Source organism: Lynx rufus, unplaced genomic scaffold (genome assembly GCF_022079265.1).
Source record: "Lynx rufus isolate CCGP_SWC_20201006 ecotype Redwood Valley unplaced genomic scaffold, mLynRuf1.p SCAF_18, whole genome shotgun sequence".
In the NCBI taxonomy this organism is placed as follows: domain Eukaryota; kingdom Metazoa; phylum Chordata; class Mammalia; order Carnivora; family Felidae; genus Lynx; species Lynx rufus.
This window is the reverse complement of record NW_025814832.1, coordinates 38,110,842-38,128,775: the sequence shown is the minus strand read 5'-3', so window position 1 is coordinate 38,128,775 and position 17,934 is coordinate 38,110,842. Positions and strand designations below refer to the sequence as shown.

General features: G+C 40.3%; 1 protein-coding gene across 1 annotated transcript in view; it reads right to left on the bottom strand.

Annotated features, from left to right (window-relative positions):
• SMURF2 (SMAD specific E3 ubiquitin protein ligase 2) overlaps positions 1–12,978 on the bottom strand; it is a 120,532-nt gene extending 107,554 nt beyond the window's left edge. Inside the window, exon 1 of the mRNA XM_047081585.1 lies at positions 12,909–12,978. Coding sequence (XP_046937541.1) covers positions 12,909–12,960 — 52 coding nt within the window. The 5' untranslated portion in view covers positions 12,961–12,978. The remainder of the gene's footprint in view (positions 1–12,908) is intronic.
• Between the last annotated feature and the right edge of the window lie 4,956 nt (positions 12,979–17,934).

Here is a 17,934-nt window from a genome sequence, read left to right as displayed (position 1 = left end):
CAAAACTAGAAAATAGAAAACTAAAATATAGAAAGTAACAAAACTAAAATGTATTTCTTTTTTTCTTTCTAAGTAAGCTCTACACCCAATCTGGGGCTCGAACTCATGACCCTAAGGATCAAGAGTCACATGCTCCACCGCCTGAGCCAGCCAGGCACCTCTAAAAGGATTTATATTTCATTCCAAAGGACTTTTGGTTCAACTAACTTCATTTATACAGAACTGGAATAGTTGTACCAATTGTTTCCTCAAAAATCTATTACTATTCATGAGATTTAAGAAAAAATTTTCAAAATAAAAAATTTCGTCAGATAAAGGTTCTCATTTCACTTTCATTGTTTCAGAATACTTATAAAGTTGGGATGTGAATAGTACTTAGATCATAAATGAGAACACTTTAAAACAATAGAGCTCTGAAAAAATATCATCTCCCTAACATTGACAGACGTGTTATATACATGAATTTTCTTAGGTGATGCTACAAAAACAGATCTCTTTGCAGTGAATATCAGACTGATATTTGTTAAGAAGTAAATTTTGGGGTGCCTGGCTGGCTCAGTTGGCAGAGCATGTGACTCCTGTTCTCGGGGTTATTAAGTTCCACCCCCACACTGGGTGTAGGGATTACCTAAAATCTTAAAAAAAAAAAAAAAAAAAGTAAATTTTGCAGAGTATGATGAAAGAGTTCTATTCATGAAGTCAAATATTAACTTGCAGAAATACTTCAGTCCTCTTGTCCTTCGTAACTTTTGTCAAAATTACTAAGGTATAAATGTCAGTTAATTCAATGACATCACAAAAAGAGATCCTATTATTTGTTTCAAATGAGGTCCTACAGACCATGTAAGCTTTTTTCAATTTCCTCAATCATTCTTTAATTCACAAATATTTACTAAAGATATACTATGTATCAAGTACTACTTTAGGCATGGTATTTTGAATGTATCACATGTATTAAATGCCATTTTACTTTTCTTAAATTAAAAAAAAAATCTCATACTTCTTCCTTTACAAAATTCCCAAAATTCAATTTTTAAAAAATTTAACCTTATAGTATTAAATTCGTATGACTCTGAATAATCGGACCAATCAATAAGTTTTCTTTGTTCACTAGGGAAATAGTTATATTTAAAGCCTGATGACATAAGATCACACACAAAAAATGAAAACCGAATTAACTACTGTTTGCAATTCTAATATAACAAAAAGAATTTTTGTATCTGTTCCTACAACACATGTAGCATACAGTTTATATAAGAAAGTTTACCCTAGGGGTACCTGGGTGGCTCAGTCAGTTAAGTGTCCAACTCTTGATTTCCACTCAGGTGACGATCTCAGGGTTAGTGACATCGAGCCCCCAGTACGGCTTGACTGACAGCATGGAGCTTGGGATTCTCTCTCTCTTCTCTCTGCCCCATCCTCCCATCCCCTTTGTGTGCATGCTCTCTCTCAGAATACTTTAAAAAATAAAATAAAGTTTATCCTAAAATATGCCAGTGTCACTTATGATAGATTCTAATTCTCCATCTCCATTTATTTCAAGTACATTCATTTGGACTTTAGGTTTCAGTTTTATAGGTCTTAACTCAGCCTGACATCTACCTGTGCCGAAATATCCCCACCTACTGACAAGAGGTGAAACTACAAGCCATTCTTGAAAGTACCAGCAAACTACAGGGAAATGTATTAAGTCATTAAAGGCTGGATTTGGATCCACACAGTTCCGCCACCTCCAAAAACCCTGAACTATTCAAACTATTCTCCAAAGCTCTTCTACTTTTCACCATAGGTACAGGGGAGGGAAGAGAACACAGTTAATTGCCTAAATGTTCACAATATGAGTTAATGATAAAAGTTATAACACAGTGGCTAATCTAACTACATGACTTCTTTGATATACTGGGCACCCCCAAGGTATACAAGACATCTGTGCCCATAAGACATGATATCAATTGAATAGAAACCTATATTAATCCTTATTAATGTTGTACTTGCTCCTACAGATAACAGCGTATAATTGGTTATGACTAATTTATTTTTATTTTTAACTTTAATGTTTATTTACTTTTTAAGAGAGAGGGAGACAGAGCATGAGCAGAGGAGGGTCAGAGAGACAGGGAGACACAGAATCCGAAGCAGGCTCCAGACTCTGAGCTATCAGCACAGAGCACAACAGCGGGGCCCAAACTCAGGAACCGTGAGATCATGACCTAAGCCCAAGTCGGACACCCAATCAACTGAGCCACCCAGGAACCCGATGACTAACTTATTTTTAAAAGTCTTTGGTCAAAAATGACAAAATTCATTAATACTTTACAACTTGAACAGTATTTTTCACATACTTCTCATCCAGGAGAATCTTAAAATAAGTAATATTATCATTTTAAGCATGCCCTTAAAACTAAAAGCACAGGCACCAAAAAAGTAGGTGATAAAAGGCATAAAGCTTATCAGTGGCCTAACTAGGATCTAAACCTAAATTTTCTGCCTGCAAGTTCTATAGTCTTTCTATAACATTCCAACTGCCTCCCAAAAATTACCAAGTATATCTTACAGAGTAAATAAGATCTACATTATGGATGTCTGTTTTGTGACAGTTCCTAAGAATGTATTATGGTCAAACAAAAAAGTCGGCTTAGATTTTAATAAAATTAACTTTCTTGGTCTTGCAGAAAATACTTGCTCATAATATAATGCAACCCGAAAAATACCCAGAACTCAACACACTTGTAACAATATGTCATTTCCTTTCTATTGCTCCATTCTTTATGTTTATTCTTTTTATCCCACTTTTCCCCAAAAATGATCTGAAGGGGCTGATAACTCATAAATAGGCATCCCTTGTTAATTCACACTTGTTGCAATTCACTTCAATCAATAAGAAATAAAACAGTTATAAATTAGGGGCACCTTGGTGGCTCAGTCAGTTGAACATCCAACTCTTGATTTCGGCTGAGGTCATGATGCCAGGGTCATGGGATTGAGCCCTGTGTCAAGCTCCGCACTGAACATGGAGCCTGCTTAAGATTCTCTCTCTCAGGGGCGCCTGGGTGGCGCAGTCGGTTAAGCGTCCGACTTCAGCCAGGTCACGATCTCGCGGTCCGGGAGTTCGAGCCCCGCGTCAGGCTCTGGGCTGATGGCTCAGAGCCTGGAGCCTGTTTCCGATTCTGTGTCTCCCTCTCTCTCTGCCCCTCGCCCGTTCATGCTCTGTCTCTCTCTGTCCCAAAAATAAATAAACGTTGAAAAAAAAAAAAAATTTAAAAAAAAAAAAAAAAAAAAAGATTCTCTCTCTCCCTCTGTTCCTCTTTGCCACTCAAGCTCTAAAATAATAAATTTTTTAAAGGCCCATAACAGAAATTTTCAGGAGAAAAATACAGACCCTAATCTAAGTTTATTCTGATTTCTTACATCTCCATTCATGGTACTATGTAATAAAAATAATCAATGCCTACAAATGTCAAGAAATTGATAAATATTTATTGGTTGAGTAAATGAAATAATGGCTCCAACGCATCATAAAATTCTAAATTAAGGACTCAATTATGCTTACTAAACTGTTATCAAAATGTCTATGAAAAACTTTTTAATCATTGTTTGAAATCAGAAGACTTATTTTAAAGCTATAGTTATCAAGAAAGTGTGGCTCATAAATGGTAAACTTAGAAAGGATAAAATTACAGCAAAAAGTGGGATGCTTGGGTGGCTCAGTCGGTTGAGCGCTGCACTCTTGATTTCGACTCAGATCATCATCCCAGGGTTGTGGGATCAAGCCCCACACTGGGCTCTGTGCTGAGCGTGGAGCCTGCTTGGAATTCTCTCTTTCCCTCTTCCCCTCCCTCACCTCCCCCTCTCAAATTAAAAACAAAAACAAAAAACAAAAGAATTATAGCTAAAAGAAACAGAACAGAGTCCAGAAATAGATCTACATATATATCATCAACTGATTTTCAGCCAAGGTGCCAGGACAATGCAATGGAAGAAACAAAGGTATGTGAACATATAGTGCCACCAGGAAAATCAGATACCCATATGGGGGGAAAAAAACCTTGACCATTACCTTTCACATCATATTAAAAAATTAACTTTAGAAAAGCCACAGATGTAAATGTAAAAGCTAAAATTATAATACAGAAGAAAACATAGGAGAAAACTTTTAGGACTGTGGATTAAGAAAAGATTTCTTATGAGGTGCCTGGGTGGCTCAGTCGGTTAAATGTCCGACTCTTTGATTTCAGCTCAGGTCATGATCTGGCAGTTCATGGGTTCGAGATCTGCATCAGGCCCTGTGCTGACGGCTCAGAGCCTGGAGCCTGCTTCGGATTCTGTGTCTCCCCCTCTCTCTGCCCCTCCGCCACTCATGCTCTGTGTCTCTCTCTCTCAAAAATAAACATTAAAAAAATTTTTTTTAATTTCTTAGGACATAAAAAGCATGAATCATAAATGAGAACTTGATGAACTGGGCTCAATCAAAATTCAAAACTTCTGCTTTTTGAAACACTATTGGGGGAAAGCCCCAAATTAGAAGAAAATATTCACAAAACACATATCTGATAAAGGACTTGTATCCAGAATACAAAAAGAAATCTCACAACTTAATGAAAAAAAATTTTTAATTATGAGCAAAATATTTGAACAGATATTCACCAAAGATAAACAGATGGCAAGTAAGTCCGTGAAAAGATGCTGAACCCTGCAGGTCAATAAGGGAATTAAAATTATAGCTACAGTGAAATCTCTCTACACATCAATTAGAATGGCTAAAACCAAAGGTGACAATAGTACGTGTTCAAGTGTTAGCTAGGATTGGGAGCGACTGGAACTCTTACGCATTGCTGCTGGAAATGGCACAACTTTGAAAATCACGTTAGCAGATTTTTTTAAAAGTTAAACACATATTTACCATATGACCCAACGACCCTAATCATTTACTGGAGAGAAATTAAAACATGTTCACGCAAAGAGAATGGTCACAGCAGCTTTATTTGTAATGGCCAAAAACTGGAAAGAACAAATATCTGTGGATATTTGTGAATGGACAAACAAAATCAGCCATACGTGCACAATGCAACATTCCTCAGGAATAAGAAGAAACAAACAACTGATACACAAGATGGATGGATCTCAAAAGCACTATGGTAAGTGAAAGCGGTCTGGGCCAGAAGACTACATACTGTAGGATTCCACTGACATAAAATTCTAGAAAAGGCAAAACCCTAGTGACTGAAAGTAAAGTGGTTGTTGTCAAGGACTGGGGATAGGAGGAGACTGGCTGTGAAGGGGCATAAGGAAACTTTCTGGGAAAAATAACCTTTGTGCAATCTATGTAGTTAAATCCTACCTAACATTTTAGGTACTATTAGATTCATTATCATCAAGACTTATTTTATTTATTGTTTTGTTTTAATGTTTATTTATTTTGAGAAAGAGAGAGTGCAAGCAAGGGAGGGGCAGAGAGAAAGGGAGAGAGAATCCCAAGCAGGCTCCACACTGTCAGTACAGAGCCTGACTGGGGGCTCAATCCCACCAACTGGGAGATCACATCCTGAGCCAAATCGAGAGTCCAACCAACCAACCCTTGAGTTGAGTCCAAATGAGCCAACCAGGAGCCCCAAGATTTATTTTAAAACTTGAGTTTTATGGCTGCTGTCAATTTTTAGTAAGAAATCAAACTGTGAAACTTAAGACACACATCAATACTTCTTAGTGTATCAAATGTGGTTTTTAAAAAAAGTAGGCCAGGACTGCCTGGGTGGCTCAGTCGGTTAAACATCCAACTTTTGGTATCAACTGAAGTCTTGGTCTCAGAGTTGGGAGTTCCAGCCCTGCACCCAGCCTGGAACCTACTTTAAAAAAAGTAGTTCAAGCCTTCAGAAGCTATTCTAAAACAAACATAAAATTCCTCTTTTTGTTCAATTAATTATACATTAGTGGAAAAGTTCAAAAGAAATGTTTTAAATGTAAAGATTTTGCTGTAAAAAATGCCAAGTACTCATACCCAGAAAACTAGCATTCGGTGAAATACTAACAGGATTAGCTTGCAACAAAATTGCTCTAATCAAGCAAAATACCTATTGCTGTGTTCCTAAATATAATAACTAAAATTAGAAAATACAATGAAAATGTCACAAATATAAATTAGCTGGAATTACAGTCAAACATAGAAAATACCTGAACTGTCCTGAGCAATACAGACAAAAGCTTAAATAAATGTAAAATAATAGCGTCCTCCTAGGAAGGAAATTAAGTACACTTAAATGCCTCTTTTTCCCTCCAAAGCAAGGCAATTCTAATTACAACACCAAGGAAATTTCTTCTTAAACCTGACAAGTTTAATATTCATGTGGAAGAGCAAATAAGTAAAAATAGCAAAAAAAAAAAAAAAAAATCCATCACAATGAGCGTATTAAACTAAATTATAAAGCTATAATAATGAAAAGAGTATGGCAGTGAACAAGAGATAACCTGACTCTATTATAACTAATTTAACATAACTAAAAAGATAGCACATCACTGTGAAGAGGAAGAATTAGTTAATAAATAATGATGAGATGACTAAACAGAAACTGGGGGCGGGGGTGGGGGGAAGGAATATTTTCCTAAACCATTTTTTAGAAACACTAAAATAAAATGTACTTAAATACTTACTAAACTTCTTAACGGAAAAGGCCTTCCAAATAATAGAATAAGAAAAACAAAAGAAAAGTTGAACAGATTTGACTTCTAACTAAAACAACAAATTTGTGCATGTCCAAAAATGGCCAGAATTAAAAGTCAAATAACAGACTGGGGAAAATGTTTGTAGCAAATATAACAACAAATTAACATCTTGTTAATTCTCAAGCAAATCATTAAGAAAAACACAAAGGCCCTAACAGACAAGTAGGACAAGGCCAAACAAGTCAACAAAAATAAATATAATAAACAGGAAAATATTCAACTTCACAAGTTAATGTTTAAATACTGTATTCCATGAAATTAGCAAAAAATTTTAAAAACAAGAGCCAATGCTTGCAACAGTATTATAAAAATGTATGTTTATTTATTCATTGCTTCCCTAAACAGGCACAATTCTTACAGGAAGCAGCATGAGGAAAAATTTATCAAGAACTTACAAAAGATTCACACTCTTTAACGCAAAGCACTCTTTCTATGGAAATATCCTAGAAAAATAATCCTTAAAAAAAAAGTTATCTACACCAAGATGTTTAGGGCAATAATCTGTAATAAAAATTTAGAAACAGGGGCGCCTGGGTGGCTCAGTTGGTTAAGCGGCCGACTTCGGCTCAGGTCATGATCTCGCGGTCTGTGAGTTCGAGCCCCGCATCCGGCTCTGTGCTGACAGCTCAGAGCCTGGAGCCTGTTTCAGATTCTGTGTCTCCCTCTCTCTGACCCTCCCCCGTTCATGCTCTGTCTCTCTCTATCTCAAAAAAATAAATAAACGTTAAAAAAAAAAAATTTAGAAACAAAAATTAGAACAAGAAAAAAATAAGAACCAGTTTTGTAGCATCCTCTTAACTGGTTATCCCAAAAGCAGTCTTCAGAGTTCCCATCCCAGCCCATCATCCCATTGCCTCAAGATTGATGTTTCTAAAGTTTATTATTTTGAGATAGAGAGAGATAGTGCAAGTGGGGGAGGGGCAGAGAGAGAAGGACAGAGAGCATCCCAAGCAGGCTCTGCACTGTCAGCACGAGCCCAATGCAGGGCTCAAACTCACAAACCATGAGATCATGACCTGAGCCACTCAAGCACCACCCAAGAATAATGTTTCTAAACATCAAAGATATGAAAGCTTACAATCCTTCCTCCTTAAAAAAAAAAAAACAAAAAAAAAAAACAAAAACTTCTTGGCAAAATATAACAAGTTCCTAAATGGGTTGGTCCCTGTCTATAGCCTCAACTCTTGCCACTCATGCCTAGTGCATTAGCCACAAAGAACACATATAGGGGGGCGCCTGGGTGGCTCAGTCGGTTAAGCGTCCAACTTCAGCTCAGGTCACGATCTCACGGTCCGTGAGTTCAAGCCCCGCGTCGGGCTCTGGGCTGATGATGGCCCAGAGCCTGGAGCCTGCTTCCGATTCTGTGTCTCCCTCTCTCTCTGACCCTCCCCCGTTCATGCTCTGCCTCTCTCTGTCTCAAAAATAAATAAACGTTAAAAAAAAAAAAAAAAAAGAACACATATAGAACGACAGAGAAATATTTCTACGCCTCCAGTGTTCATTCAATAAAATGCCAAAAACCCTTAATCCAAGCCGAAACAAAGACTCTGGCTTCCCAGAGCTGACAGCATAGAAACAACAAATGCCCTTCAGTGAGCTGGGTCTGACACTAGAGGAAGAGCCTCTTAGTCACAGAGGAAAGGCCAATTCAGGTCAAGGAAAGTTCTAGGGATAAGGGTAAGCTTTGAGTTGAACCTTAAAAGATGAGCCAGAATCTCAAGGGCAAGGGTAATTCCAAATAAATGGAATGTATATTTTATTTTTCCACACAAAATCTTAGACGTTTGTAACAGGATCTCTAGACAGACAACTTGGGATTCTGACATGTACTTAACCTCTCCAAGTTTTTTCCTACCTCTTAGAGCTACCTCTTGGAGAATTAAAAGTGATAAAAGATATAAACTTGATACAATGTCTGGCCCTTATAAGCATTTAATATATGTCAGTCATACAGAACACACAATGCTGATTACAACAGTGTATTTCAAGGGTCTAGCCTTCTTAGAACAGAGAAAGTAACAGTAAACAAAAAACGAGAGCAAAAAGAGAAAAAGTAGTAAGAATGGGGTTAAACAACATACTGCCATGTAGCCAGGGTCAAACAGTTCTCTGTATACACCATGATGATATCCTCATACTACACATTATAATACCATAATTTATATTCATAATGATACCAAATCATAAATAAAACATTAAATTATGTTAAATATGGTCTACGTGAAAAAAGTAGGACATATTACAACTTTTGAAAACCTTCAAAATCTTTAAAAGACATCAAAAATGGCCACAATAGAAATCTTGTGTGCCTAAAGTGTGGCCCTTCATTTACCTTGAAAATTGAGTTACATGCTAAATGATAAATAAGCTAAATAAAAGACATGCTAGTATATATTATGATAGTTACAGTTCCACCAACAGGAAAAAAGTAGAATCCATGATTAAAACACATACACACCCTTTACTCACCAATGCAAGCCAAACTACATGAGGCACCTACACAGGTTCAACTGCATGTCTGAGTGTTAGACTAGAAGAGGTAACTTAAGAGAAAAGTCAGGAGCTTAAGCTACCTTAGAAACCAAGAAAATAAAATGGGGACATTCAAATTACAAGCACCCTTAATTAGAAACCCGTGAGACACAATTCAAGTTGTAATTTTTAAGGCCTTGAATCAATAAAATATACAATAAAACAATACTAAGATACCAGCATATCTAAACTGAGACTTTTAATGTTGATTTTCCTCAAGCTACACACAGGGTTAACCTCATTACTTCCAAGGGTTTTATAAATTAATAACATGAGGAACTGCATATAAAAACATTTAAATTACAAAAAGGTTTGCAATATATGTTCTGGAGAAGTAAGTCAGTTATTTCTCCATATCTAAGACACATAAATATTAGAAATTATACTAAACTGCTTTTTTGAGTCTTTGGTTCTCAAAAACATCAATGATATAAAAAAAATTGCCCCAAATTTTTTATAGTAACTAAATACAAACAATATTTTCTATCCAAAGCATTGTAAGAAAAGCCTGTATCAGATATTCATAAGTATCATGTATACAAATTTTACAGTTTCTAACCAATTTTCTATAGAAATAGTTGAAATTGGTAGCTTTACCATACAGCCCATTTTAATGATTAAGTGTTAATGTGTCATAAGAACCGAAGTAACTTGATGAACCAAATCAGATTTTAACCACCAATGGCCTGAGGAATCTCAAATGTGGGATTCAATTAACCCTACCTTCTTAGCACCAAAAATACCAAACAGTTCACTAGGTGATTGTGGGCTAAGGACTAATACATGGGGAAAGTATAATATCTGTCATGGGCAGAGATCTCGTGATTCAAATATTTCTTCTTCTTCAGTGTGTGTGTGTGTGTGTGTGTGAGAGAGAGAGAGATAAATTTAAAATACTAGTATGGTACTGACTTAAAGCAAAGAACAATAATTTTAAAGCATCTTACAGCCCAAGTGTATTATAAACCAAATAAAAATCCACTCTGGGATGTGCCTTTTTTATTTTTTTTAGTGATCTTCCTCTATTAGGGAACCCGGATCTAAACAAACTATTAAACACTTAGTCTAAAGGTATGCCAAACATTTCTTAAGGTCTTAACAAAGAATCAACTTTTTTTTTTTTAAACAAAACGAGGCCTAGGTTAAATATTTTATTTGGCTTCTCAAGATGGACTGAAAAGTTGGGCACCAGCTCCAGACCAATTCCTGGACGCACATCAAACACAGCCCTGTCATTTATCCAGTCAGTCAAAACAATCTTTTCCATCTAACCCTTTAATGTTTATGTCCTAAAAAGCTGCTAATTGAATCCAGCTCTTGAAATCTATTTGTTAAAATCTATACCATCTAATTTGTAAATGGACTAAAATGAAAAAAATAGAAGTTAACTTTCCTGGCAAAACAGAAGAGAATCCACCAAATGTAACCAAAAAGGAGAGGGCAATGTTTTTATTATTTGAACAGTTTTTTCTTGAAATATGACAGAGACAAATTCCCAATGGTTTTAAAAAATTGAGAGTACCTCCAACTGTTTTTACAATCAAGGGGACACAGTGTATTTAATATTCCTCAGAAAAATCTAAAAATAAAAAATCACTCTACAAATTTAGTCCAATGTGTCCTCTCCCCCGCAAAAAAGAAGTGTCATCTTTTCTCCTAAGTGAACTCACGAATTCTTATAATGTAGCATAGGCTGTAAGGAAACCACAGATAAACACTTTAAGATCTATTGAGTCACAGTAAAAACCTCAAACTCATTTTAAAAAATTAAAATACCTGTTTTCTCCCTCATTTTCTCATTATGCATATAGCCTGCAAGGAAGTAAATGGCCAACAGCCTATTTCCGATGCTTTCTGCAAACCTGGAATCACAGGTTCTTCCCATGATCACTGACACAGCACTGAGTCTACAGAGGAACAGCTGTAGATAAACTCTAAAGCAACAAAGATCCCTAATAAAGGTTTCATAAGAAAACAAGGAAACTGAATGGGGGCAATGGAGGGGGGTGGGGAATCCCCAATCCAGGTTTTCCATTAAGAACCACTCACTGAAGGGACGCCTGGGTGGCACAGTTGGTTAACTGTCTGACTTAGGCTCAGGTCATGATCTCACGGTTTATGAGTTCGAGCCCCGCGTCGGGGTCTGTACTGACAGCTCAGAGCCTGGAGCCTGCTTCGGATTCGGTGTCTCCCTCTCTCTGCCCACCCTCTGTCTCTGTCTCTCAAATATAAACATTAAAAAAAAATTTTTTTTTTAAAGAGCAACTCAGTTAATGATTCTTTGCAATTTTCCCTAGGAAAAGTAACACTGTCATAAAAGTAATATATTTTTTAAGTTGCAGCCAATTTACAGTCAGGCTAAATTCTCAAAAACCAAGTTCACTGCAAGTTTTTATCTGTAAAGTTCAGCCAGTGGACTGGGATGTGACACACAAGCATTCAATTACAAAATTAGTCCATATAAATCTCTACGTCCACTGTAGGCAAACATAATTACAGTTTATTCTTACACAAAGACACACACACACACACTCTCAGACCTTTAAGAGAAACCATCTTTCTCACCACACATTCGAACATCGACGTGGATAATTTAGTGAATGGTAAAACCAGGATAATTACACTGATTTCAATTCCACTTTTCAAATCAAAAATAATTTTGTCCTTAAAATGGGGGGACACGACCATGTAAGAATACCAAAAACGGCACTGTGTAAGCAAAGTGTACCTGTAATGTCAAAGATTTAATGCACTTGGAATCATAAACACTTTGTAAGAGAGAAGCCTCCTACCTAGCAACCCCTCCAGACATTCTTTTCCATTTAGAAAAGGGAAGGGGAGGAGGTGGGGAGGGAGAAAACTTCGCTTGCAAGTCTGTATGAGCACATACTTAGAAATGTCCACCAAAAAAAAAAACCTGTGTTTTCAAAGCAGGTCTGGAGTTAGAAGTGAGACACAAGTTCTGCGGCCTACAAGGAACAACCCAAAACATGCTACCCTACAATCAAACACTTCCAAAACACAGAGTGTACAATGAGCCGGAGTCGTCCGATCAGGCGGACGCACCGGAAAATCATCCACCTCGGTCTCCACCCTTCCCAGAGTCGTGCATTTCAGGTGTGTGGCACCAGCTGCTGTGGCTGGCGGCAGAGAATGAAGGTTTTGCACGCGGGCATAAGTGGGCGAACAAGTTAACAAGCAGGGAACACACACACACACACACACCCTCCCGTTAAGCGCTCCATCTTTAAGGAGTGTTTACGGCGCGCAGTCAGCGACCGGATTCAATAAGCCCCGCCACAGGAGCTCCTCATCCCCCCGACGACCCCACCTGGGCAGCAACCCAGGGGTTGCTCCCCGAGGCCCGGGAGAGAGTCGTGCTCCTCGGCCAAGGCTTTCCGACCTCCACTCCGCCTGCGATTCCAACCGGAGCAGCCCTCCCTCAACAAAAGACCCCCGAGACACCGTCGGTTTTTTCAAGAATTTCCCCACAAGGGCGAGTGGTTTTGCCATTACTCCCCCTGAACTAGGCCTTCCCACGTCCCCGACCCCCAACTCACCATTGATCACGACCCTGGCCCTTCCCAAGGCCACAGGCACCCCCCGCCGGTTCGCCCACCCCACGGCTGCCCCGGCCCGGCTCCCGCCGCCCCCCTCACCTGTCAGGCGCAGCTTGACGGGCCCGTTCCTCCGGCCCCCAGGGTTAGACATGTCCCCGGCGGCGGGGGCGGCGGCGGCGGCGGCGGGGCTGCGGCCGCGGCGCGGGGCCCGGGGCCGGCGGGCGGGGCGGGGGCGACGGCGAGGCGCGGCGGAGTCACCACAGCGGCCGGGGCTGGGGCCCGAGCAGCCGGCGCCGCGGCCGCCACGGCCGGAGGGTCCCGGATGTGCCGAGCGTCGTCGCCATGAGCCGCGGAGGGAGCGGGACGCCGAGCTCCCCCCTCCTCCCACTTCTCCTTCCTCGGCCCGGGCCGCACAACAAAGCGGCAGCCGCGGCCGGCCGCGCCGCCTCCGCCCGCGCCCCCGCCGCCCGCACGCAGCCGCCTCCGCCTTTCCCTCGGCTCGGCGAGGCCCAGGAGCCGACGGCGCTGCTCGGCCGAGGCGGGCGGTGCTCGGCGGCGCCGGAGCAAGACTCGGGGCTCGGCCGCTTCCTCCTCCACCCGCCCTCTTGTCTGAGGGAGCCGGGTCCTGGGGCCGCCGCCGCCACTCGTCGGCTCCGAGGGGCGGGGAGGAGACGGGAGGCGGGGCCGGAGGGGCGGGGCCTGGGCGGGCGCGCGCAGGGTGCCCGGGGCGCGGGGGCGCGGAGCCCGGGCGGGCCTGGGCTCTCTGGCGGTGGGGGGCGGTGCTAGCTGCAGCCGAGGGTCCCACACAGAACTTGGGGGAGAGAGAGGGCAAAAGAACAAAGTGGCGGCGCGGAGCTCTGTGGCACCGGGAGGGGCTTAGTTGTCCTGCCCACTTAAGGCAGAGCTTTTGTCCGTGCACCGCAGATTGCATTTATTAGACGCCTACTGCCTGCAGGACGCTCAGAGAGACGGAGGCGAGCAAGATTGGAACCGAGTCCGCTGCCCTCGGGAATTTAGCGTCGCTGGGGTGAGGAAAAAGACACTGTTCTCGTACCGAGGGCTAATGCAAATCTCCTGGGATGTTTTGCTCCTGGTACGGTAGTTGCCACCTCCATCCAGGACTCACCTGGTGAACGGGATCAGGTTACCTGCTTGCTCTGGCTCTTTTTCCAGCTGTAGTGCAAGGATAGGAGATTGATAATAATGCTTGAAAGGAGTATCAACATGATAAACCTTGGAGAGCAATGTATGAAAAGCTTTTCATACAGTACTGTATTTCGTTATCTCAGGAGGAAAAATAGAAAATGAAATGAGTGTACCTTACCCTTTGACCCTGTAATTGCACTCTTGGGAATTTATTCTTGATATATAATAATACAGAAGATGTTCTTTGCAAAGTTCAGTTAATAACAAAAGGGGAATGAATGAGCAGCCTCCTGATGAATGATATTACATCATCCGCATCGATTTTTAAGCAGCCATTTAAATGGTAATTATGAAAATCATATAGCTTGAAATGAACAGCTTACAAATAAAGTTTAAAAGCAGAACAAAAGGTTGTATGCATGCAAAAGTATCTAGGACAATGAAAACTAAGAATAGCTGGGGGAGACGGGAGATTTTTATATGCGCTTTGTTAGTTTTGCTTAAGGTTGTTATTAATGCAATTTTAAAATTTAGTAAAGTTAATATATTTTAATGCTAACTCAGTGTCAGGTCATTACTTTTTTTTAATGTTTTATTTATTTTTTTTTAATTTTTTTTTCAACGTTTATTTATTTTTGGGACAGAGAGAGAGACAGAGCATGAACGGGGGAGGGGCAGAGAGAGAGGGAGACACAGAATGGGAAACAGGCTCCAGGCTCTGAGCCATCAGCCCAGAGCCCGACGCGGGGCTCGAACTCACGGACCGCGAGATCGTGACCTGGCTGAAGTCGGAGGCTTAACCGACTGCGCCACCCAGGCGCCCCTGTTTTATTTATTTTTAAGACAGAGAGAGACAGAGCATGAGTGGGGATGGGGCAGAGAGAGAGAGACACAGAATCTGAAGCAGGCTCCAGGCTCTGACCTGTCAGCACAGAGCCCGACGTGGGGCTCGAACTCAGGAACTGTGAGATCACGACCTGAGCGGAAGTCAGACGCTCAACCGACGGAGCCACCCAGGCGCCCCAGGTCGTTACTTTTAATTTATTAGTAATGTCTCTTCATTCTCCAGATGAAGTACCTCCAAGAGCATCACATCAGTCTGGCTACAGCCCTACAATTAAAGTATCCAAAAAATTATATAAAGTTCTACAAGTTAGACTAGAAATTCAAAGGAGGTGAGATACCACTTCATACCTGTCAGAATGGCTAACATGAACAACTCAGGCAACAACAGATGCTGGCGAGGATGTGGAGAAAGAGGATCTCTTTTGCACTGTTGGTGGGAATGCGAACTGGTGCAGCCACTCTGGAAAACAGTATGGAGGTTCCTCAAAAATTGAAAATGGAACAACCCTAGACCCAGCAATTACACTACTAGGTATTTATCCAAGGGGTACAGGTATGCTCTTTCAAAGGGACATGCATCCCAATGTTTGTAGCAGCACTATCGACAATAGCCAAAGTATGGAAAGAGCACAATGTCCATCGACAGATGGATGGATAAAGAAGATGTGTGATATATATAAAATGGAGTATTACCCGGCAATCAAAAAGAAAGAAATCTTGCCATTTGCAACTATGTGGATGGAACTAGAGGGCATTATGCTAAGCAAAATTAGAGAAACACAAATATCATATGAGTTCACTCATATGAGGACTTTAAGATACAAAACAGATGAACATTAAGAGACTCTTAAATATAGAGAACAAACAGAGGGTCGCTGGAGGAGTTTTGGAAGGGGGGATGGACTAAATGGGTAAGGGGCATTAAGGAATCTACTCCTGAAAATATTGTTGTACTATATGCCAAGTAACTTGGATGTAAATTAAAAAATAAATAAATGATTAAAAAATAAAATAAATTCAAAGGAGGGTACTAGAAATTCATTCAAATTCAAATACTAAGTGCCTACTATGTGCAAAGCAGTGAACAAGTTCGAGAAATGCTTCTTCGCACTACAGAAGCTCTGAAGTTACACTAATGAATTTGAACAATGGCTGCTATCACAATGTGAAAGACTGGATGGACAATGGCAATAAAATTAGCAAACTGACAGATAAATACACATTTGCCTTACTCTTATGGCACACGCTACATTCCCAACCACCCACTAACATCATTTGTAGCTTTGTATTATTAGGCAATAGTGAGGATTTCAGAAAATGATGGGGGAGCTGGGGAAGCTACCTTTTGTGAAGTTTAAAGCAGTATGTTCAGATATGTAAGTGACAGTGCAGAAAAGTGTATACATGCTTAATACGCAGAGGAGGACTCTGTTTAGGCTTGCCGGTGTATAAGTTTAAATCTCATCGTGTAAAACAAAAGAGTCAGATGAGAATAACACTATAAAACCGTACTGTTCAGCTAAACTTTCATTAGATTAAATTTCAGCATTCAGCATTAGGAGCATGCTTTGCTTCCTCATGGCAACACTTTTAGATAATAAGTTTGAGAAAAAAGGGAGGAAAAATAATTCTTAGGGAATTCACCCTTTTCTTTCTTCCTAAAATAGAAATCCACTTCCGACATAAGTTGTACCTAGACATGTCTGTAATGGGAATGAGGATTGCAGAAAATCTTTTCAGAGCGATCTTACTCCCTTATGACTTCTAATTTGCTCTTGGTAGAATTGTGCACCTTTTATCAAATCATTATTCTAGGCATCTGTCTCAAGTTTACTAACTCCACCTATTTCCTACTAATAAAATAAGTCTTTTTTCCATAAATGCCACTTACTAGAAACTTGCAGTGAAAATACTCTAACAACAACTCATTAAATAGCATTTTGGCGCAAAATTTTTAAGCTCTTTTATTTACATATTTTAATCACTTAAAGTTGCACTCTTTATGATGGAATCCTAGACCAGAGGTGAAAATCTACACATGGTCATAAGAATATTTAAAACCTTTTGTTTGGAACATGTTTCTGTTTTCCAAGGCTAATGTTAAATTTGATGTGACTTTGCAAGAAAATGCTTACCATCTGTAGTTGGTATTTTTCTTCTGCTCCCGCCATTAATATATTTTTTACGTAGAAGAGTTGTCTCCAGTAATAAAAAATCTGTCTGAGGTAAGGTTATGTTAATAATGGTACCCCTGTGAAGCCATTTTTTTGAAGCTATTTTTGTAGCGTAAATTTTTAATTTAATACAGTTTATGCACCATGGAAAAAGCAAACGTCAAGCACTCAGCAGTTTCAACCACTGCTTAAAATTCAACTTTTTTTAATGGTTAAAGTATCATGAATTTAATTTAATCTAATGTAGTATCTAGTTCTCGCTTTAACTAACGAAGCAGCTAAGTAGAACTCCCATGTACTTATAGCTGTTAACCTGACTCTCCTTCTCCCATCCCCACTCTTTTCCTCTCTGCCTTTGCCTGTCCTGGGTACTGAGAATTAGGTTTACTAAAAACCCTTGTGGGCAGTCCTGTCTTGACATGGTTTAGAATTAGGTTACGTTCCAAGCTGTTCTTTATGACCCCTTCCCTGATCCCCTCCCAGTAGACCTGGTTCCCAGTGATGGAAACTGAGGTCACACCTGGGACCTGTGTTTCTCCAGGTCTGGATTCCCCCCCAGGCCACTGACTTTGCTCTTGCCTTTGATGGTAGTCCCTACCCACATCCCTTCCTGAAGGAATCTGCCCTCACCTACTGTTCTAACATAGTGTTCTATGCTCATCCCCAAAGATGCTAATTCAACGAATTAGGGTGGGGCCCATGAATTTGCATTTCTAATGCTGCTGGTGGGGAGAACCCACTTTGAGAACCACTGCCTGATATCATGAATGAGCCTGGGTGGCCCTCTTTATACTAGGTGAGCTTGGCTTCCTGGCTATGAGATGACTGATCAAGAGGCCAGTCCGATTTTATCGCCTTGGAACTTGAAATGGGGACAGTGGGAGACTTAGTGGTGTGGAGCTGGGTTGACAGGTTGTAGGGCTGGCACCTGAGAAAGACATTTTAAGGTTCAAGTAGAT